The following is a 23965-nucleotide window of genomic DNA, read 5'->3' as shown; positions in this document are numbered from 1 at the left end:
TTCACTGTAGATGGCACAGAGACACGGTAGCACGGGATACAGGGTACAGGCAGCAGGAGCGAGTAACACTGGGAACTGGAAAACACTGGGAGACCATTCGCAAGACAAATTTTAGGTATACAACAACACTCAGGTAAGGATCAAGTGGGCAGAGCCCCTTTTATAGTCCAGCAGCATTCTGGGCTGTTACTGATTAATAGCAGCTGGACACGCACTGGCCCTTTGAGGCCGTGCGCGCGGGCGCCCTGCGGGAAACAGTCCCAAAACCCGGAAGTGAGTGCCGGCGTCTCCCTGGAGGGAGATGCCGCCGAGAACATAGGTGTCCATGGCCAGGGCCGTCAGAGGGTAAGTCTGAACGACAGCCCTCGGCCATAGACGTTACATACACCATATCGCCAAAGTATGTGGACACCCCTTCTTATTTTGTTCAAGTGTTTCAGACACAACTATTGCAAACAGGTGCATAAAATCAAGTTTATAGCCATGCAATTTTTATAGACAAACATTGGTGGTAGTTGTATGGGTTGTACTGAGGAGTCCAGTAACATGTGGCACTGTCATAGGATGCCAACTTTGCTAATAATGACTTTGCAAAATTTCTGCTAGATCTGCCCTGGTCAACTGTAAGTGTTATTAATGTGAAGTGGAAGTGTCTAGGAGTAACAGCAGTTCAGCCACGAGTTTGTAGTCCACTCAAACTCAGATCGTACCACCAGGTGCAGAAGCGCGTGCCGTGTAAATATCACCTATCTTCTGTGGCATTACTTACTTTGGAGTTCCAAACTGCCTCTGGAAGCTATATCAGCACAAGAACTGTGTGTCGAGAGTTTCATCAAATGTGTTTCCATAGTTGAGCAGCTACACACAAGTCTTAGCTTTACACCACTCCAGCTGACACTTGGCATTGGGCATGATGATCTAAGTCGCCTTTGGACTCTGGAGCTGTGGAAACATGTTCTCTGTAGTGATGAATCACGTTTCACTATCTGACTATCTGATGCATGAATCTGGGTTTGGCAGATGGCAGGAGATTGCTACCTATCAGAATGCACATATCGTTTGGGATTGTTTTTCAGGGTTTGGGCTAGGTCTCTTATTTCCAGCAATGGGTAATGTTAATTTTACTGCATACAAAGATAGTTTAGACAATTGTATTCTCAAGGCCCTTTCCTGTTCCAACATGACTGTTGTCTGCTACGCTATTCCATACCTAAAAAAAGGTCACTCTTTTGTGCTCCATCGGGCTAATGAAGCGCTAGGGACACGTTTCGCGTTTTTGTTGAATCTTGTAACTATGGTAACATTATAATCATATATAAATTAGTGTTTTAACATTTTATGACCAATGTCTTCGATACGTAAATGTCCACTGTAAATTTTTATCTTTTGGAACAATGTATTTAACGGGTATTATTTTTTTGATACATAAATACATATATATATATTATACTTTAGTTTTATTTTCTTATTATTGGGCAGGCATTTGGCTTTCGTATGGCACTAAAAACAGATCCACTAACTTTTATCTTTTTAATTTTTATATAAGTTTTATAAGTTTCTTTACATTTTAATATTGGGGAAAATGGCCAGAAATAGGAGAAAATTCTAATTTCCTTCTTTTGTTACTTTTGTAATTCAGTGTGATAAGTTTAACCAACTAGATTTATACCATAAACTAATATTCTCACCTTTCTGTGGATAATAAAACTAAATATGCCTATCTTGCTTAAAGGCTATGTATGCCTTTAAGATTATTTATTTATATATTTTTAAAATAAAAATGTGTATCATTGTGATTGGTGCAATTTTGTATTTACATTTTATTAAAATTTATTTTAACTTTTTCAGATACAACTGCTTTGTATCCAGTTTACGCAGCAGCTGTATCTTGCACTGAGACCTGAATCCGTCAGGTCAGCGGGACAGACGGGTTCAGTGTCAGTGGGTCCTGCGTGCCTCTGACAAGCAGTATCCACCTGTTATCGATCATATATAAGTTATGAACTTAGATGTAATCGATAACCGCTCGATCCTGTGTTGCGACCTGCGGTCAGTGAAGTTGTCAGTCCTGCTGATCTGACAGATTCATGTCTCAGTGCAAGATATAGCTGCTCTGTATACAGGATACAGAGCAGCTGTATCTCAAAAAGTAAAAATAATTTAAAAAAAAGGTCATTACAAAGTTGTACCAATCAAAGTGATACACACTTTTTATTTAAAAAAAAAATTAAAAAAAAATTCAAAGGTGTACATAGCCTTTAACCTACATTTTTGCTGTAATACCTGAGAATAAAGGTCCCAATTGGGCAAACTATCAGCAGGTTTGGTTTCCAGTACCGTCTTTATGCCAATGACACCAAAATATATACATGCTCCCGGGATTTCTCCCCTTTCCCCCCCAAAAAATAAAAACTATAAACCCTTTTATTTTTATTCAACTAAATCCAGAAGATACATTTACGTGTCAGATACATAAATGATGTGCTATTATTTATGTTCAAATCTATTGAATTGATCCTAATCCAGAATTATGTTTTAGAATTTACATTGTGGACTAAAAGTTGCTGCGGAAAGAGGACTGGCTGCAATCTTCTATACATGCTGCCGCAAAACACCTATTTCTGGATTGAATGTCCTTGATGGTTCTGGCTATTCCATTATACATCATGCTGCTCTGCACAACAGGGTGTCAATTGTTTCACAGTTAGCAAAAGCTGGCTTGAATTTAAATCAACGAAGAAGTGACCATTTTTTAACAGAAGGTAAATCTTATGTCACTATAACTTCTGATAAAGAAATGTTTCCTTTTACTTGTCGCTTTTTATTTTAATTTCTCTACGGAAAAAATAGATGTACAACTGTAGTCTTAAACAAGGCAGGTAACATTTTATTTTTATCAAAGAGTCTAAAGTGTTCTCATTTTTTATTTTTATCTTTTAACCCCTAATACCAAAGGTATTTAAAACCTTAATCATAAGAGCAATTTTAACAATTCTGGCATGCACATATTTTAGCGTGATATAACTTGGTTTATGTATCTATGTGAAACTTAACAGAACACACAATCTTATTATTATTTGCTGACAATGTGATTCTAGCTTTGTCCCACATTCTTAGATCATTGCCCCATGTACGAAGTGTCCTCAATGCATTTGGGCAAGTTTCCTATTACAAGATATCCTAGACCCTGGGTATAGGATTTTGCGTAACTATTAATTTAATTTTCCCCTATCAATAGCAACTTAAATCCCTTGTATACCTTGGGATACAACTGACATTCCCAAGTACCCAAAATGGTAGTGCTTCTCACAATATACATTTCTCATAAATGTGTATTTAAAAAAGGGTAAAATAAAGAAAGTAAGACAAGGCGCTCTTCTAAACTATTATCGTAGGACAACTGTAATGAACAGATGAGAGTGCAAACATAGATTATAATGCACACTGACCTTTTTTGGTTGTGCAGTAGAGTCGGCACAACACAAACTTAGGGCATATTGAGTACGTGGACTCAGTGGATAGGCAGTCTGCTGGCCTTTGGAGTAGGCACCGGGAGCTGGTATCACCAGCAGTTTCTGATGGGTATAATGTTTAGAGTACAAGGGAGAAATAAATACCCTTACTGAAGGCGCTCCTGCGCTGTGTCGAGTTACCAGATGGTCGGTGATAAATAGCTCCTTCACAATGATGTAAATAAAATGCTTATTTATTGTATAAAATACATAGGTAAAAATATATATAAAAACTTGCTACGCGTTTCAACCCAGTACCTGGGTTATCATCAGGCATATCTTTGTCATCACCGACCATCTGGCAACTTGACATCGCGAAGGAGCGCCTTCATTAAGGAGTATTTCTTTCTTCCCTGCCCTTTAAACATCACAAATGTGTACGTCATTCCATAATCTGTTTTTGAATAATTAGCTGAATCTTTTGAAAGGATATATTTGGCAGAACAAGCAACCCAAGATCAACTTTTTTGCATTAAAACTAAACTTTCTTCAAGGAAAATAGTAGCCAATAAAATATAAACCAAACTAATGCTACAGTAGGTGGGCTTCCTCCGTGGACCTTAAATGGGTCCATGTAGAGAGCAATATCAGAGGAGTTGACACAATATTATTCTTAGGGTCCTCAACTGCCTTGAATGGGCCCAATGTCCATTGGATCCAAAGATATTAAAGCCAGCTATAACATACTGTATTTAAATATCAAATCATTCTTCCTAATAACAACTACATATCCTCACTACTGAACATTCCTCCCCTTAGACTTCTTGGGGAACATTTATTAAGACTGGCATTTCATATTCCAGTCTTAATATAAAAATCGCTGGAGTAAGATGAGCCTAATTTACTAAGAAGCGCACGCCTCTTAATAAATTAGATGCATCTCTGACCATCCGTGTTCTGAAAAGGGAAATCTACGACAGCTACGAGCTGGCATAGATTTTTGCTATAATTTACGCATTTGTCTTTGGTGTAAATTATAGTAAATTTGTTCGGCTACAATAGGCCTCTCCCTCTTTTACTCGTTTGTCATTGATCAAATGTTTATGAAGACCGAAAAATGATCGTTTGTCGGCGGTACATCCCCACGTGTAAACAGGCACCTACTAGTCGTTAGCAGACAAGACAGGAGGTGTGAAAATGTTGGCCAGAAAGACAGACCATCTTACAAGTGACAAATTAACGGAAAAAACATACAATACTTTTTACACGTAAATGCCTGTCTTTCGAGTGTTAACGACTCGCTTTATAGTCAATCAGCACTTATTTTTACAAATTTATCTTTACGGGTATAGGTTTTTGCTTTTGTTAGGCTATGTTCACACGCTTAACCAAAAACGTCTGAAAATACGGAGCTGTTTTCAAGGGAAAACAGCTATTGATTTTTAGCAACTTACGTTTTTCGCTGCATTTTTTACGGATGTTTGTGGAGCTGTTTTTCTATAGAGTCAATGAAAAACGGCTCCAAAAACGTCTCAAGAAGTGACATGCACTTCTTTTTCGCGGCCGCTTTTTTACGCGGCCGTTTTTCCCATTGAAATCAATGGGCAGATGTTTGGAGGGGTTCTGTTTCCGATTTTTTGGCCATCTTTCGGCCGTTTACGGCCCAAAAAACGGCCGAAAATAAGCCATGTGAACGAGATACGCGTACAGGCACCCTCAGTGTTGCTGTGAGCGTCTTTAGAATAGAAACATGTGTTGAGAATTGTTAATCAATCATTTTCTTTATTTCTACTAAGTATTTGGCTAATTTGTTATTGCAGGAACGCAAAGTTTTCAGAATTTGGAAAGTTCTACTAAAAAAACAGGTACGTTTCATTTAAGACTTTTGACAATTTTTATAGTGTTATTTAACCCTTTCCCGTCACAGCCATTTTTTTAATTGGCATTAAAAATATTTCCTCCCCACCTTCCAAAAGCCATAACTTTTTTCTTTTTTCGTTGATAAAGTCATATGGGGGCATGTTCTTTGCGGTACGAGTTGTAGTTTTTAACGGCACCATTTGTTGTACCATATAATGCATTATGAAACTGGGAAAAAATTATTTGTGGGGTGGAATAGGAAAAAACAGCGATTCCTCAATCTTTTAAAGGGGTTTTCGTTTTTACGGCTTTCACCATACGGTAAAAGTGGCATGTTAACTTTAGTCTACCGGTCAATACGATTACGATCTTACTAAATTTATATATTTTTTTATGTTCTACTACTTTTACAAGGAAGAAACTAATTGTTAAAAATCAAATTTGTGCTTTGTACTAAATACTTTTTTTGTCTTTTTTTACACATTTCATTAGTCCCCCTAATGTATTGCAGTATATTGTTATTTTTACACAGAAGATGAAAAATAACAACCATTGGCACACCCTGATCGCGTTGCTGGGCTCGATGAGTTGTTGGAGGGGGATGCTCCCTCTTTCTAAAGGCTCAGATGCTGCGATCGTGATTGAGGGGTTAAATGGCCAGAAACAGCGCGATCGCTGTTCCTGGCTGTTAGTCCCCGCTGTCAGCTGTAATACACAGCTGACACCAGCTGCTATTACGTCGTGGTGCGGGAACAGGTTAAGAAACCTTTCTCACCCTGTGGTAATCTTGATATAATAAATTTTTTTAACTAAAAAAAATGTTGCACACATTCTAGACCAAATCATATATCAAAATAAGTACTTCCTGGGATGATATTGACAAACTTTAGCACAAATTTAGGCCTCGTTCACATCTGCGTTAGAGGCTCCGTAAGGTCCTCCATCGCAGATCTGGCTGAGGTTACCCGAGACGATAGCACAGCATAGGAATGCATTTGAATGGATGCTTACTTTACTGCATGAAATCAACTCTACATAATGTTGTTGCTGGTGTTCTGTATGTTTGGAATAGTTACTAAAGGGAGTGAGGAAAGAGGCTAAGCAGGTTATTGCAAGTGCTGCTTTTTGGTGGCTCCAATGTTATTAGTAATTGAAGACATTCCAGGTCAGAACAAAGTTATAAAAAAAACTGGTGAAAAATTGCATTGGGGATGTTGGTGTAGCATGAACATTTTCAGGGACTCAGTCAAGCTTGGCCAGATGAATGTTTGTCTGGCTGCTGTGTGACTTGAGTGTTTTTTAACCCATTAAAGTGTAGCTAAACGTTTAACAAACTTCTGACATGTCAGAAGTTTTCATTAGTGGGCGTCCGAGCACTGGGACCCCCACCAATCGCTAGAATGAAGCAGATGAAGCATTAGTGTGAGCGCTCAGCCGCTTCGTTTCTATTCAGCTTTTTCCGGAAATCAATGTATCAGAGTACGGGCTCAATAGAAAGTCTATGAGCCCGTACCTCAATACATCGGATTTCCGGAAAAAGCTGAATAGAAGCGAAGCGGCTGAGTGCTCACATGAGTGCTTCAGCTGCTTTATTTTAGCGATTAGTGGGGGTCTCAGTGCTCAGACCCCCACCAATCAAAACTTCTGACATGTCACTATGACATGTCAGAAGTTTGTTAAATGTTTAGATACACTTTAAGTATGCCACCTATTTTGGACCTAAAGGGGTGAACAGTGGTCCCGTTCCTTTGAATGAATGGAGCGGTTGGTTGTGCTTTTGCACTGTCGCTCCATTCACTGTCTATGGGACTGCCAGAGAGTCGAGTACAATGCTTGGCTATTTCCAGCAGTGCTGTAAAGGATCTGCCAGGCACAGCTTCTGTGTCGACGCCCGTGGTTAATCAGTCTGCATCTGCTCCTAGGTCTGATAGAGTGACTCGATCTGCTACCACTCAGGCTGGTAGGCTGAGAAGTGGGAGAACCTATCACAGCCTGGCCAGATGGAGCTAGCTCCCGCCCTCGGTCTATTTATACCTTCATTTCCTGCTCTTCCTTTGCCTGTGATTCTGTCTTGTTTCCTGGCTCTGCTGTTCCTGCTAGTACTATTGACCTCTGCTTCAAATTGACCCTGGCTTACTGACTACGCTCCTGCTCTGCGTTTGGTACTTCGTACACTCCTGGTTTGACTCGGCTCATTCACTACTCTTGTTGCTCACGGTGTTGCCGTGGGCAACTGCCCCATTTCCCTTAGCTTCTGTGTACCCTTGTCTGTTTGTCTGTTGTGCACATATTGAGCGTAGGGACCGTTGCCCAGTTGTACGCCGTCGCCTAGGACGGGTCGTGCAAGTAGGCAGGGACTGTGTGGCGGGTAGATTAGGGCTCACCTGTCTGTCTCCCTACCCCGTCATTACATAATCACAGGCCCATATACCTTTTCTACCCTGGTTCCTACTACTATGGACCCCCTTGAGACCCTGGCTCAGCAAATGCAGGGTCTCTCCCTACAGGTCCAATCCCTGGCCCAGAGGTGCGGCCAGCGTGATGCTAACCAGCTAGTGCCCTCCACCTCACCTCTTGAACCCCATCTCAAGTTTCCTGACCGGTTCTCAGGGGACCGGAAGACTTTTTTCTCCTTTCGGGAGCGTTGTAGACTCTATTTCCATCTAAGGCCCCACTCCTCAAGTTCTGAGAGCCAGCGAGTTGGTATTATTGTCTCCCGGCTCCAGGACGGCCCCCAAGAATGGGCCTTCTCCTTGGCTCCTGACGCCCCTGAACTTTCCTCTGTTGACCTTTTTTTTTCCGCTCTCGGGCTCATCTATGACGAGACTGACAAGTCTGCCTTTGCCGAGAGTCAGCTGGTGACCTTATGTCAGGGTAAGAGACCCGTTGAAGTGTACTGTTCTGACTTTAGAAAGTGGTGTGTAGCTTCTCGCTGGAATGACCCTGCCTTGAGGTGCCAGTTTAGATTGGGTCGGTCGAGCGCCCTGAAGACCTGTTAGTTAGCTATCCCTCTTCTGACTCTCTAGATCAGGTTATGGCTTTAGCGGTACGTCTTGACCGACGTCTCAGGGAACGACGACTTGAACGTTTTTGTGCCTTCTCCTCTGGCTCCCGCATGATGGCTCCCGAGGTTCTGTTGCTTCATTCTTCCACGGAAAACTCGGATGAACCAATGCAACTCGGGGCCTCCGTGTCTCCCCAACAACGTAGAGAGCTCCGCAGAAAGAATGGTCTCTGCTTCTACTGTGGGGATGACAAGCATCAAGTGAACGACTGTCCTAGGCGTAAGAATACTTTAGCCGGAAAACTTCCGCGCCTAAGTGACCATCGGGGAGGTCGCTTGGGTGCACAGGTATTTCCCGCAAATATGAAACCTAATAAGATCTTGCTTCCCTTTCAGGTCTCTTTTGAGGTGTAGGTCTGCCACCGGCAGTGCCTTCGTGGATTCAGGGTCTTCTACTATTATGTCTGTGGAATTTGCTATGTCTCTAGCTATGCCATTGATTGATTTGCCTAAACCTGTCCCGGTAGTGGGTGTTGACTCCACCCCACTTGCTAATGGTTATTTTACGCAGCATACCCCTGTTTTTGAACTCATTGGAGCATTTGGAGCAGTGTTCTGTACTGGTGATGCAGGGATTATCGTCCGATTTGGTTTTAGTCCTTCCCTGGTTGCAGATGCATAATCCCACGTTTATCTGGAGTACTGGGGATCTTACTAAATGGGGTAATGAATGCATGACGTCCTGTTTTTCTGTTAATTTTATTTTTCTCCCTGAAGAGGTGACCACTCTACCTGAGTTTATTCAGGACTTCGCTGATGTTTTTTCTAAAAAGGCCTCCGAAGTGTTACCTCCTCATAGAGAATAGGATTGCGCAATCGATTTGGTACCAGGAGCTAAGCTCCCTAAGGGTAGGATATTTAATCTCTCTTGCCCCGAACGTGAGGCCATGAGAGAATATATCCAGGAAAGCCTGCCCAAGGGTTACTTTCGCCCCTCTACTTCTCCGGTAGGTGCTGGCTTCTTCTTCGTGGAGAAGAAGGATGGTGGTCTTAGGCCGTGCATCGATTACCGAAACTTGAATAAGGTCACTGTAAGAAACCAGTATCCCCTTCCTTTGATTTCTGATCTCTTCAATCAGGTTCAGGGGGCCCAATGGTTCTCTAAGTTTGATTTTCGGGGGGCTTATAACCTTATCCGAGTCAGAGAAGGGGATGAGTGGAAGACTGCGTTTAACACGCCTGAAGGTCATTTTGAATACCTCGTCATGCCCTTTGGCTTGTGTAATGCTCCCACGGTCTTCCAGAATTTCATAAATGAGATTTTAAGAGACTACCTGGGGGTATTTCTTGTAGTGTACCTTGATGACATACTTGTGTTTTCCATGGACTGGTCCTCCCACATTGAGCATGTCAGGAAGGTGCTCCAGGCCCTTTGGGAAAACAAACTCTTTGCTAAATCCGAAAAATGTGTGTTTGGGGTGTAGGAGATACCATTTTTGGGTCAAATCCTCACTCCTAATGAATTCTGCATGGACCCTGCCAAGGTTCAGGCTGTGGCTGAATGTGTCCAACCTGCCTCCCTGAAGGCATTACAGTGCTTCCTGGGGTTTGCTATCTATTACAGGAGATTTATTGCTAACTTCTCGGTCATCGCTAAGCCTCTTACGGATCTTACTCGCAAAGGTGCTGATCTCCTCCACTGGCCTCCAGAGGCTGCCCAGGCTTTTGAGATCCTTAAGAAGTGCTTTATCTCTGCCCCAGTGCTGATTCAGCCTAACCAAATGGAGCCATTCATCGTGGAGGTTGACGCCTCCGAGGTGGGAGTGGGTGCTGTCTTGTCCCAGGGTACCAGGTCCCTCACCCATCTCCGTCCCTGTGCCCACTTCTCCAGGAAGTTCTCGCCCACTGAGAGTAACTATGACGTGGGCAACCGCGAACTCTTAGCCATTAAATGGGCATTTGAAGAGTGGCGCCACTTCTTCGAAGGGGCTAGGCACCAGGTAACGGTCCTTACCGACCACAAGAATCTGGTTTTCCTAGAATCTGCCCGGAGGCTAAACCCGAGACAAGCTCGATGGGCATTGTTTTTTTACTAGATTCAACTTTGTGGTCACCTATAGGGCGGGGTCTAAAAATATTAAAGTTGATGCACTGTCGCGTAGCTTCATGGCCAGCCCTCCTTCGGAGGAAGATCCTGCTTGTGTTTTGCCCCAGGTATAATCATATCCTCTCTTGATTCTGACTTTATCAGCCGCAATTTCGGAGACTAAGGTTCACCTCCCGGGAACCTTCCTGAGAACAAACTGTTTTTCCCCTGCAATTCCGGCTAAGGGTACTCAGGGAAAATCATGACTCTGCACTATCTGGCCATCCAGGCATCCTGGGTACCAAGCACCTCATTGCTAGAAACTATTGGTGGCCTGGGTTGCCTAAAGACATTAAGGCCTACGTCGCCGCTTGTGAAATTTGTGCCATGTCCAAGACTCCCAGGTCCCGACCAGCGGGCTTACTATGTTCTTTGCCCATTTCCCAGAGACCTTGGACCCATATCTCCATGGATTTTATCACCGATCTGCCTCCATCTCAAGGCAAGTCGGTGGTGTGGGTTGTAGTAGACCGCTTCAGTAAGATGTGCCACTTTGTGCCCCTCAACAAACTAGCCAATGCCAAGACGTTAGCTACCTTGTTTGTCAAACACATCCTGCGTCTCCATGGGGTTCCTGCAGCGTTGATCGGTCAGAGCGTGGAGCGGTCAGAGGCAGGGGGCGGGTCAGCCGTCAAAAGTCATGCATGTAGGTTGGAGGATGGTAGGCGGGGGGAACGGAGCAACGGCACAAGCCTGCATTCACATGCTCATCCCTGTGGGTAAAATAGACAGAGAGACCATTTGAGGCCCTCTGTGTGGGCTCAGGTTTACTAAGACATACTCTGTGCACGGTTTACTGTCTTTTCCAAAATCCTCCACACCAACCCCCACCATCATATTTACTTAAATGGGAGGTGGACTTAGGTCTCTCTTCATCTCCTACACAACAGACGTGTATTCGTACGCTAGCAGATGTATTCTTAAGCTCCTGGAGGCAGGTTTCTTTTCTTAATCAGTATACTCCTCAAACCCTCTATTTAAACTATACATTAAAACTTGGGGAGAGACTAAAGACAGACAGGCTTCCTGGGGCTTTTTTACAAACTACCCCTATATGGAATAATATTTCTTTGCCTGAGTTTTTGTTAATACAAGATTTGGGGTATCAAGATATAGTTGGTTACTTTATGCACAAATTTTGCACGCTTGGAATATTATTAAAAATAGAAGTAAATTTAGAATTAAACCTTTACTATAGGTGATATTCCCTTAAATAAATCACAGACTAGAGGAGTTATCTCACTCTGTTATAAACTCTTGTGCAAAACTTGAAAAAATTTATTTGAATCTACCAATACTGATAACTGGGAAAGAGATTTTGGTCAAATCTCTGGGATTCTGTATATAAAAATTTGGAGGCAACCTCACGTGATCCAAAAATTGTATGTACCAAAAAAATTGTACCGGTAAACGACAGCTTGTCCTGCATAGAATGAGCCCTCACACTGCTCAATCCACGGAAAAATAAGAACGTTATAGCTCTCAGAATGTGGTAAAACAAAACAATTTTTTTTGTAACAAAAATGTTTTTTGTTTAAAAGTAGTAAAATATTTAAAAAAAAACTATATAAATTTGGTATCACTGTAATTGTATTGAGCCACAGAATATAGTTAATTTGTCAGCCGTAAAAACGAAACCTCAAAAAGCAATGGAGGAATCACAGTTTTCTCCAATTTCATTCCGCAAATAATTTTTTTGCAGTTTCCCAGCACATTACATGGTACTTTAAATGCTACCAATAGAAACTACAACTCCTGCCACAAAAGATTAGCCCTCACACTACTCTATTGACGGAAAAATAAAAGAGTTATGGCTCTTGGAAGGCGGGGAGTGAAGAACGAAAATGAAAACAAAAAATGGCTTTGTCTCGAAGGGGTTAAAGGACCCCTACATTTGGGATGTAATTACTAAGGGTATAACACATGTTTTTCATGTTTTATGAGTTTTCATGTTTTGTTTTTTAAATCGTATTTATTCTTTCACTAAGATTTTTTTTTACCTTGCTTAATTTTTTCTATTATAATGCATTGGAATACCAGAGGGTTCCAGTGCATTATAGCCTGTGCATACAAATGGCATTAGTAGCTGTTAGTGCAAACCTCTTGACTGCCCTTACAGGGATTGTCTCAGGATATCCCTGGGCTTTTGTTAGGCACAGGACTTTCCCATAAATCTGTTAGCACCAGCGATTGCTATTGTTATGGCTGCCAATCCTTACAGAAAGAGACCTACTAATCACCAGGATCACAGGGGTTAAATGGCATTGATCTTAGATTTCTCAATCATAGCTTCCCAACCACGTTGCCCATGCTCTGCTGACAAAGCTGTACATTTACAGGGCAGTGAGAGTATGGGTAAATACAGTGTCACGGCGCGGGTGTGGACCCAATGGGCCATACCGCGTTGCGGGATAGCAGCTGGCCAAACAGGTACAATACAAAGTCTATAGTCCAGGAATGGTAACTTAAGCAATGTAGACAGTAGTGATTCAGGCTGAAGGTGAGGCTCCGGCAGTAGACAGACACCCCCGGTGGGGTGTGACACAGTAGATGCAGCGGAAGACACAACTCGACTTCAACTCTAGACGGCACAGAGGCACGGTAGCACGGGATACAGGATACAGGCAACAGGAACGGGTAACACTGGGAACTGGAAAACACTAGGAGACCATTTGCAGGACAAACTTTAGGTACACAACAACCCCCTAGGCAATGATCAAGAGGGCAGAGCCCTTTTTATAGTCCAGCAGCATTCTGGGCTGATTGCAGATCTCCTGCAATTTTGCACACACTGGCCCTTTAAGGACATGCATGCACGGGCGCGCGCGCCCTGCGGGAGACAGTCTCTGAACCAGGAAGTGAGTGTGCCGGCATCTCTCAGGAGAGAGATGCCGCCGAGAACTCACACGCCCATGGCCGCGGCCATCAGAGGGTAAGTCAGAACGACGGGCCGCAGCCATAGACGTTACAGTATCCCCCTCTTACGCCCCCTTTTCTTGGGGCCAGAGTGGGAGAGAAACTTATTCACGAGGACAGGGGCATCGATGTTCTCCTCTGGCTCCCAAGACCTCTCTTTTGGACCAAATCCCCTCCAATCCACCAAATAAAACGTCCTTCCTCCCACTTCGAAAGTCCCTGACGAGCCGCCAAAAGCCACTGCGGATCTAGGAGTCCTGGAGTAGCGGTTCAGGGCCACGTGCTTCAGCAGAGAGACATGGAAGGCGTTAGGGATCTTGAGGGTAGGAGGCAGCCGAAGCTTGTAAGACACAGGGTTAATTTGTAGCAGAATATCGAAGGGTCCGAGGAACCTGGGAGCAAATTTGCAAGATGGCACCCTCAGCCGGATATTCCTGGAAGACAGCCAGACCTTCGTATCTGGAAGAAACTGGGGAGTCTCTCGTCTTCTAGTGTCTGCCTTTCTCTTCATGCGGTCCACCGCCAGCAGAATAGAAGATCGGGTCTGTTGCCATATCTGCAGAAAGTCCCGGAAGGTAAAGTCAGCTGCAGGCACCTGGGACATAGTAGAGCCAGGAAGAGGTATTCGAGGATGTTGGCCGTAGATGATGAAGAATGGACTGGAGGTGGTGGACTCACTAGTATGGTTATTATAGGAGAACTCAGCCCACGGGAGCAGCTGAACCCAGTCATCATGCCGCCTGGAGACAAAGTGCCGCAGATAGTTCTCCATAATCTGGTTAACCCTCTCGATTTGACCATTGGACTGGGGATGGTAGGCCGAGGAGAAGTCCAACTTTACATCGAGGAGACCGCAGAGTGCTCTACAGAACTTCTAGGTGAACTGGACCCCTCGATCTGAGACAACATGCAGAGGCAAGCCGTGCAGACGGAAGATGTGTTGAATGAAGTGATCGGCCAGTCGAGCAGCAGAAGACAGGCCAGTCAGGGGAACAAAATGTCCAATTTTGGAAAATCGATCCACCACCACCCAGATCACACTGCATCCAGCAGAGAGAAGGCAGATCTGTGACAAAGTCCATTGCAATATGTTGCCTGGGAGCTTCGGGCAGTGGCAGTGGTTGGAGCAGACCAGCTGGTCTGGAGTGGGCAACTTTATTTGCTGCGCATACCGTACAGGAGGAGACAAAGTCCATGACGTCTTTAGGCAGCGTAGGCCACCAGAACTGATGGGCAATTAGGTCTCGAGTCTAATGGGCATCCTCGTGACCTGCCAGCTTGGAACTGTGACTTCAGTGAAGGATTCTTCCTCTGTCTGCCAGACATACAAAAGTCCTTCCCGGAGGAATGTCTCTAACTTGCAGAGGGTTGACAGAGAAGATGCAGGAAAGATCAATAATATTCTGTGGGGACTCCACAGTGTCCTCTGTCTAAAACGACCTAGACAAGGCATCGGCCCTCACATTCTTGTCGGCAGGTCGGTATTGGAGTTCGAACCGGAACTGAGCAAAGAACAGTGACCACCTGGCTTGACGAGGATTCAGCCGTTGAGCCGTCTGAAGATAGGTCAGGTTCTTGTGGTCTGTGAAGACCAGGATAGGATGAGCTGCACCTTCTAGTAGGTGTCTCCACTCCTGCAGGGCAAGCTTGATGGCCAGTAACTCCTGATCCCCAATCGAGTAGTTGCGCTCTGTGGGAGAAAACAGCTTAGAATAGTAGCCACATATCACAGTCTTACCTTTTGAACCTCTCTAGAACAAAAATGCACCAACAGAGGAAGCGTCCACCTCTAACAAAAACTGTAGGGAAACATCAGGGTGATGAAGAATAGAGGCTGACATGAAGGCCTTTTTTAAAGTGTCGTTATGTGTCGTTCCTTAATAATTTTTTAAAGTTTAATATAGATTAAAGAAATTCTTTATGCCCTAATGCTGAAGCAAGTGAGATGCTAAAGACACATGGCTGTTAACCAAGGACTGCTTGGATAACAATTCCTTATTTTCTCATTAGAGTTAAAGTGAGAAATTGGCTGTATTTTCTGTTCACCATCTATTTCATTCAAAATAACTTATAATATAGCGACCTAGCCTAGCTGTAATTGTATGTAGAAAATTGGTTGTCTGTTATTCTTTTATAGATGTTGAATAATTTAATGAAGTTTCATATTTTTGTTTTTTAGGACTGACAGCTTTACACGTTGCAGCTCAGTGTGGCTCACTTGAAGTTCTCTCCTGCCTTCTTTCTTTGAAAGCAGATTATAAATTGTACGACCATCGTGGCTGGATGGCAATACATTTTGCAGCTTTTTACGGTGCAGTACCCTGTATTAGAGCTCTTAACAGAAAAGACTCTTCTTTATTGGAGATGGAAACAGCTGCTGAGTATGTATTACAGTATAATACATAAATGTACAATTACAGTATACTGCATAAATAAGTACATTGTGTACATTGTATACTGAAACCTAATAAATTCAGCAATTTCTCTTTTCAAATAAGACATAAGTCCATATTGCAAAAGTGAGTACACCTTCCTTAACCCCCTAGGACACAGCCTATATTGACCTTAAAGAGGCTCTGTCACCAGTTTATAAATGCCCTATCCCCTACCTAGTCTGATCGGCGCTGTAATGTAGATAACAACAGGTGTTTTTATTTTGAAAAACTATAATTTTTGAGCAAGTTATGAACAATTTTAGATTTATTCTAATTAGTTTCTTAATGCCCAGCTGGGCGTTTTTTTAACTTTTAATCTCGCGAGATCACGCTGTGCTGTCCCATACACCCACAGTAACTTTACCGACACATTGCCTCCAGCCAGGATGTGATGTCTATTCACACTCCCAACACTTCGGTAAAATTTCTGTGGGACTTACACAGAACAACTTGATCTTGCGAGATCACGATGTGCTGTGAGTACAGATGGACATGAATGACAGCACAACATGATCTCGCGATGACGCGGTGCTGTCACATATTCCCACAGTAACTTTACCGAAGTGTCGGAGTGTGAATAGACATCGCGTCCTGGCTGGAGGCAATATCTATTCACTCTCAAGACACTTCAGTAAAATTACTATGGTTATATGTGCCAGCACAGCGTGATCTCGCGAGATCATGCTGTGCTGTTGTAGCGTCCATGGCCGCGGGCCGTCGGGTTTACTCACCTCCCGACACCCGCAGCCATGGATACGTGAGCGCTGGTCCCCATCTCCTTCCTAGAAGACACCAGCGCTCACTTCTGCTCCAGTCTGCTGTGTCCCGTAGGGTGCGCGTACACGCTCGTGCCCGGCCTTAAAGGGCCAACGCGCGCACAAAGGAAATCGTCATCATCATCAACTGCCACGATTTCCTGGTCTATAAGAAGGCCCCGGGCCTTCTGATCCTTGCCTGAGCGTTGTTAGTTTTCCCAGTCTGTCCCTTAGTGTTTCCCGTTCCAATTGTTACCCGTGACTTGTTACCTGTTCCTGTTTCCCGTGCTGTGCCTCTAGTATCGAGTTGTGCCACGTCCTGTGTCATCTGCCATGTCCGCAGGAATCTGCCACGTCCTGTGTCATCTGCCACGTCCAGAGGAATCCGCCATGTCCTGTGTCATCTGCCACGTCCAGAGGAATCCGCCACGTCTGGCGCAACCTGCGGCACCTGTGTCATCCGCCACGTTTGGCATTATCTGGTGCACCCATCTCCATCAGTGCCAGAGCTGCGGCCACTGTCTGGACTATCCAGGTAGCCTTGTGCGGGACATTGTATTTCTGGTGTTTCCTGTTATTTGGCCAGCTGCCTCCCTGCTGCGACGGTACGGCCTAGTGGGTCCACTACCCGTTACGTGACAGTACGCTCAGGCCATGGACCCCGCTAGTCAACCTGAGACTTTGACTACACAAGACATGCTGGCTGAGATGGAGGATCTGCAGTCACGACAAGACCAACTCCTCCTGTCGGTGAACGCCATTGCCCATCGGCTGCTTGCTCCAACCACAGTCGTCACCGCACCCATTCCTGCTGTTCCTCCTGCTACACTTCCTGTCTGTACCAGTGCCAATCCCCTGTGTTTCTTGCCGCTACCTCCACGATATGACGGAGATCAGAGGTCCTGCAGGGGATTTTTGAATCATTGCCTGATCCACTTCAGACTACATGCCAGGTCCTTCTCTTCGGATGACGTCAGGATTGCCTTCATCATCTCTCTCCTTACTGGCAAAGCCCTGGCATGGGCCAATCCTCTGTGGGAACATCAGGGACCAGAGACCCGTGATTTGCAGTGCTTATTACAGGCCTTCCGCTCGATCTTTGAGGAACCTGGGAGAGTTTCTTCAGCTGCTGCATCCTTGCTGATCCTACATCAGGGAGACCTCTCCGTGGGCGTGTATGCCATTCAGTTCCGTATCCTGGCTGCTGAATTGACCTGGAACAACGAGGCTTTGGTGGCCACATTCTGGCAGAGACTGTCTTCAGGGATCAAGGACGAGCTGGCTGCTCGCGATCTGCCATCTACCCTGGACGAACTTATCCTATTCGCCTCCCGGGTTGACATGAGGATCCGGGAGTGTTCCCAAGAGGTTCTACGGGAGAGAGAACTTCCTAGGCTGGATTCTACTTTTCAGCAATCCTCCTCAGTCGTCCCACCAGAGGATCCTATGCAGAGTAACCATGTCAAATTGTCTACCCAGGAGAAACAACTTAGACGCACTTCTGGACTTTGTCTGTATTGTGGCCTCGGAGGCCATATTGTGCGCCTGTGTCCCCAAAGGCCAGAGAGACCCCATTGCCTAGGACTGATTGGAGAGACAACCCTAGATGGAACGGTACCTAATAAAGCATTCTGTTCCAAGCTGACTATTCCTGTGACCCTAGTATCCGGTGAGAGGACGCATCGGGTTTCTGCCTATCTTGACTCTGGTTCTGCTGCAAACTTCATCCAGAAAGAGCTTGTGGATCATCTTCAGTTGCCCACAGTCTCCCTAGAGACATCTTTAGCTGTTGCCTCAGTTAATGGACTGCCTCTGCCTGATCCCATCATTTCTAAAACCAAGCCGTTGAAGCTCCAGTTTGGAGTCCTTCATTTTGAACTAATTTCTTTCCTTGTTTTGCCCAAGGTCATCAGTCCTGTTCTACTAGGCCTGCCTTGGCTTCGACTACATGCCCCAGTCCTGGACTGGAATTCTGGAGAGGTTCTCCAATGGGGCTCCAAGTGCCATGGTCGTTGTCTGTTGCAGATCGATCCTGTCAAGCCTCCTCTGCCTTAGTCATTGGCGGGACTGCCTCTCCAGTTTGCTCCGTATGCAGATGTTTTCAGCAAAAGGGAGGCTGAGACGCTGCCTCCACATCGGACTTATGACTGCCCCATTGAACTGATTCCTAATGCCTCTCTCCCCCGTGGTCGAGTATATCCTCACTCCTTGCCTGAGTCTCTATCCATGTCGGCCTATATCAAGGAGAATCTGGAGAGGGGTTTCATACGAAAGTCTTCCTCCCCGGCCGGGGCTGGATTCTTCTTCGTTAAAAAGAAAGACGGATCCCTTCAACCCTGCATTGACTACCGTGGTCTTAACCAGATCACGGTCAAGAACAAATACCCATTACCACTTATATCTGAGCTATTTGATCGCATACGAGGAGCCAAAAAATGTTCTAAGCTAGACCTGCGGGGTGCTTATAACCTAGTCCGGATTCGCCGGGGTGATGAATGGAAGATGGCATTTAACACCCGGGACGGGCACTACGAATACTTAGTGATGCCCTTCGGACTGTGTAATGCTCCCGCAGTGTTTCAGGAGTTCGTTAATGATATCTTCTGAAATCTCCTCTATGTCTGTCTTGTTGTTTATCTCGATGATATTTTGATTTTCTCCCCAGATCCGACGACTCATCGGAGGTATGTCTGTCAGGTTCTTCTACGATTAAGGGAGAATCATTTATACGCCAAGTTGGAGAAGTGCGTCTTTGAGAGGAATTCTCTGCCATTCCTGGGCTACATCATCTCGGATCAAGGCCTCAAGATGGATCCTGAGAAAGTGAAAGCTGTCCTGGAGTGGCCACGTCCTCAAGGCTAAAGGGCCATACAGCGGTTCCTGGGATTCGCCAATTTCTACCGGCAGTTTATTCCTAACTTCTCTTCTCTGACGGCTCCCATCTCTACCCTTACCAAGAAGGGTGTGAACGCCAAGGTGTGGACTCCAGAGGCAGAGTCCGCATTTATTAGCTTCAAGAAAGCCTTTACTTCAGCTTCGATCCTCCATCATCCTGACGTATCTCGGCAGTTCTCACTGGAAGTGGACGCTTCATCTGTTGGTGCAGGTGCACTTCTGTTCCAAAGGAGCTCCAAAGGAAAGGCAGTAGTATATGGCTACTACTCAAGACTTTTTTCTTCTGCAGAGCGCAATTACTCTATTGAAGATCGGGAGCTGCTGGCCATCAAATTGGCTCTGGAAGAGTGGAGACATCTTCTAGAGGGCGCTGCTCACCCCATCCTGATCTTCACCGACCAGAAAAACCTTACCTACCTTGAGTCTGCTCAACGACTGAATCCCCGTCAAGCCAGGTGGTCGCTGTTCTTCACCCGTTTCCAGTTTGTGCTCCACTACCGTCCCGCGGACAAGAATGTGAGGGCCGATGCCCTGTCCAGATCGTTTGAGACGGAAGACACGGTGGAGTCCCTTCAGACTATCATAGACCCGTCCTGCATTGTCACTGCTAATCCTCTGCAGGTTAGAAACATCCCTCCGGGGAGGACTTTTGGTCGGTTGGCAGACAGGAAAAGAATTCTCCGCTGGGGACACAGTTCTAAACTGGCTGGACACGCTGGTGTGCGTAAAACTCGAGACCTGATTGCTCGTCACTTCTGGTGGCCTACGCTACCTAAAGATGTTCTGGACTTTGTCTCTTCTTGCACGGTGTGTGCTTCTAACATGGTTGCTCACTCCAAGCCTGCCGGCCTGCTTCAACCTCTGCCTGTACCAAATGCCCCCTGGCAGCACATTGCGATGGACTTTGTCACAGACCTTCCCCCCTAAGCAGAATGCAAAACTGTCTGGGTGGTGGTGGACCGGTTCTCTAAGATGGCACATTTTATCCCGCTGACCGGCCTACTTTCTGCTCCTCGACTGGCGAGTCTCTTCATTCTACACATCTTTCGCTTGCATGGCTTGCCTCTACACATTGTGTCCGACCGGGGGGTTCAATTTACTTCAAAATTCTGGAGAGCCCTCTGTAAACTCCTGGATGTGAGATTGGACTTTTCCTCAGCTTATCACCCCCAGTCCAATGGGCAAGTTGAGAGGATCAACCAGATCATGGAGAATTATCTCCGCCACTTCATCTCTTCACAGCACGATAACTGGGTACAGTTTTTTCCATGGGTCGAGTTCTCATACAACAACCACACAAGTGAATCCACCACTTCCACTCCATTTCACATTGTGTAGTGTCAACATCCTAGAGTCTCTCTCCCAGTATCAACCACATCTCAGGTACTCGCTGCTGACTCTGCTTATGGGGACTTTTTTCAAATCTGGCAACCGACCCGGTCCTCTATTTTACTGGCAGTCGATCGCATGAAGCGAAAAGCAGATACTAGGAGAAGAGAGCCGCCTCAGTATCTTCCGGGGACTAAAGTCTGGCTGTCCTCTTGGAACATTCGTTTGAAGGTACCCTCATACAAGTTTGCTCCCAGGTTCCTTGGTCCTTTCTAGATTTTGCAACAGATAAACCCTGTCTCCTATAAGCTGCGGCTGCCTCCTACCCTCAGAATTCCCAACTCCTTCCATGTGTCCCTCGTGAAGCCAGTGGTTCTGAACCGCTACAGCAAGACTTCTAGTTCCACAGTTGCTCCCAGCGGTTCTTCTGATATATTCGAGGTGAGGGAGATCCTGGACGGCAAGAGGGTAGGAGGAAGGACTTTCTATTTGGTGGACTGGAGAGGGTTTGGTCCTGAGAAGAGGTCCTGGGAGCCAGAAGAGAACCTCAGTGCCCATGCGCTTATTAAGAAATTCCTCTCTCGCTCTGGCCCCAATAAGAGGGGGTATAAGAGGGGGGATACTGTAGCGTCCATGGCCGCGGGCTGTCGGGTTTACTCACCTCCCGACGCCCGCAGCCATGGATCCGTGAGGGCTGGTCCCTATCTCCTTCCTAGGAGACGCCAACGCTCAGTTCCTCTCCGGTCTGCTGAGTCCCGGAGGGAAATCGTCATCATCATCAACTGCCACGATTTCCTGGTCTATAAGAAGGCCCCAGGCCTTCTGATCCTTGCCTGAGCGTTGTTAGTTTTCCCATTCTGTCTTGAAAATGGTCCCTTAGTGTTTCCCGTTCCAGTTGTTACCCGTGCCTTGTTACCTGTTCCTGTTTCCTGTGCTGTGCCTGTAGAATCGAGTCGTGCCAAGTCCTGTGTCATCTGCCACGTCCAGAGGAATCCGCCACGTCCTGTGTCATCTGCCACGTCCAGAGGAATCCGCCACATCTGGCGCAACCTGAGGCATCTGTGTCATCCGCCACGTTTGGTGTTATCTGCTGCACCCATCTCCATCGGTGCCAGAGCTGCGGCCACTGTCTGGACTATCCAGGTACCCTTGTGCGGGACATTGTATTTCTGTGGTTTCCTGTTATTTGGCCAGCTGCCTCCCTGCTACGGCGGTACGGCCTAGTGGGTCCACTACCCGCTACGTGGCTACTGTGAGTACAGATGGACATGAATGGAGAGAAGTGTATGACGCTGATCGGTCAGCGTCATACACTTTTTTTTACAACGCCCACTTGGTCAAAAGTTAAACAACGCCCAATTGGGCATTAAGAAACTAATTAGCATAAATCTAAAATTGTTCATATCTTGCTAAAAAATTAGAGTTTTTCAAAATAAAACCACTGTTGTTATCTACATTACGGCGCCAATCGAATTATGTAGGAGATAGGGCACTTATAAACTGGTGACAGAGCCTCTTTAAGGACACAGACCAATTTTCCAAATCTAACATGTGTCACTTTATGTGGTAATACAGATGTAGCCGTCTTTACCTTTACTTTAAACGCATTAAATAAACAATGGCTAGATCTCTTATCTTGACTTTTTCAATGACTTTTCAATGGCTTTTGTTGTGTGATATCACGCTGCAGCAAGTTATCAGAATGAAGTTATAGATGGCTACATCCGTAACTTTGGAATTCTTTTACTTATCTAAGTGATTCTGAGATTGTTTTTTTTGTAACACATTGTACTTTATGTAAGTGATAAATTTTGGTTGATATGTTTCACCTTTATTTATTAACCCCTTAAGGACGCAGCCTAGTTTGGGCCTTAAGGCTCAGAGCCCATTTTTCAAATCTGACATATTTCACTTTATGTGGTAATAACGTCGGAATGCTTAAACCTATCCAAGCGATTCTGAGATTGTTTTCTCGTGACACTTTGGGCTTCATGTTCGTGGTAAAATTTGGTCGATATATTCAGTCTTTATTTGTGAAAAATTGCAAAATTTAGAGAAAATTTACAAAAAATAGCATTTTTCAGAATTTAAATGCATCTGCTTGAAAAACAGACGGTTATACCACCCAAAATAGTTACTAGTTCACATTTCCCATATGTCTACTTTTGATTGGCATCGTTTTTTGAACATTCTTTTATTTTTCTTGGACGTTACAAGGCTTAGAACATAAACAGCAATTTCTCATATTCTTAAGAAAATTTCAAAAGCCTTTTTTTGAAGGTGCCAGTTCAGTTCTGAAGTGGATTTGAGGGGACTATGTGTTAGAAACCCCCATAAAACACCCCATTTTAAAAACTAGACCCCTCAAAGTATTCAAAACAGCATATAGAAAGTTTTTTAACCCTTCAGGCATTTCACAGGAATTAAAGCAAAGTGGAAATTAAATTTGCAAATTTCATTTTTTCTGCTGAATTTCAATTTTATTCAATTTTTTTTTAGTAACAGAGAAGGTTTTACCAGAGAAACACTACTAAATATGTATTGTCCAGATTCTGCAGTTTTTAGAAATGTCCCACATGTGGCCCTACTGCGCTCGTGGACTAAAACACAAGCCCTAGAAGCAAAGAAGCACCTAGTGCATTTTGAGGCCTCTTTTTTATTAGAATATATTTTAGGCAGCATGCCAGGTTTGAAGAGGCGTTGAGGTATCAAAACAATGGAAACCCACCAGAAGTGACCCCATTTTGGAAATTACACCCCTCAAGGAATTCATTTATGGTTTTTGTTATCATTTTGACCGCACAGTTTTTTCACAGCACCTATTTGAATTGGGCTGTGAAATGAAAAAAATGATATTTTTTCCAATAAAATGTCATTTTTGATCAAATTTTCTTATTTTCACAGGGAACAACATACCCCATTTTGTTGCCCAATTTGTCCTTAGTGCGGCAATACCCCATTTGTGGTGATAAACTGCCGTTTGGGCCCATGGGAGGGCTCAGAAGGAAAGGAGCGCTATGTGTTTGTTGGAGTCCAGATTTTGCTGGATTGGTTTTCGGGTGCCATGTCGCATTTGCAGAGCCCCAGAGGTATCAAAGCAATGGAAACCCACCAGAAGTGACCCCATTTTGGAAACTACACCCCTCAAGGAATTCATTTATGGTTTTTGTTAT

At 44.8% G+C, this 23965-nt stretch overlaps 1 protein-coding gene across 2 annotated transcripts in view; it reads left to right on the top strand.

Annotated features, from left to right (window-relative positions):
- The window catches only part of ANKAR (ankyrin and armadillo repeat containing), a 468018-nt gene that overhangs the window by 159540 nt on the left and 284513 nt on the right, over nucleotides 1–23965 (top strand). For both annotated transcript variants that reach the window (XM_075829926.1, XM_075829927.1), the window contains exons 7-9: nucleotides 2540–2762; nucleotides 5273–5317; nucleotides 15558–15759. In XM_075829926.1, the coding sequence (XP_075686041.1) occupies nucleotides 2540–2762; nucleotides 5273–5317; nucleotides 15558–15759 (470 nt within the window). The remainder of the gene's footprint in view (nucleotides 1–2539; nucleotides 2763–5272; nucleotides 5318–15557; nucleotides 15760–23965) is intronic.

The sequence above is a fragment of the Rhinoderma darwinii genome, chromosome 6 (genome assembly GCF_050947455.1).
Source record: "Rhinoderma darwinii isolate aRhiDar2 chromosome 6, aRhiDar2.hap1, whole genome shotgun sequence".
NCBI lineage: Eukaryota > Metazoa > Chordata > Amphibia > Anura > Rhinodermatidae > Rhinoderma > Rhinoderma darwinii.
Note: the sequence above shows the minus strand (reverse complement) of the source record. Positions and strands in the feature narration are given on the sequence as shown.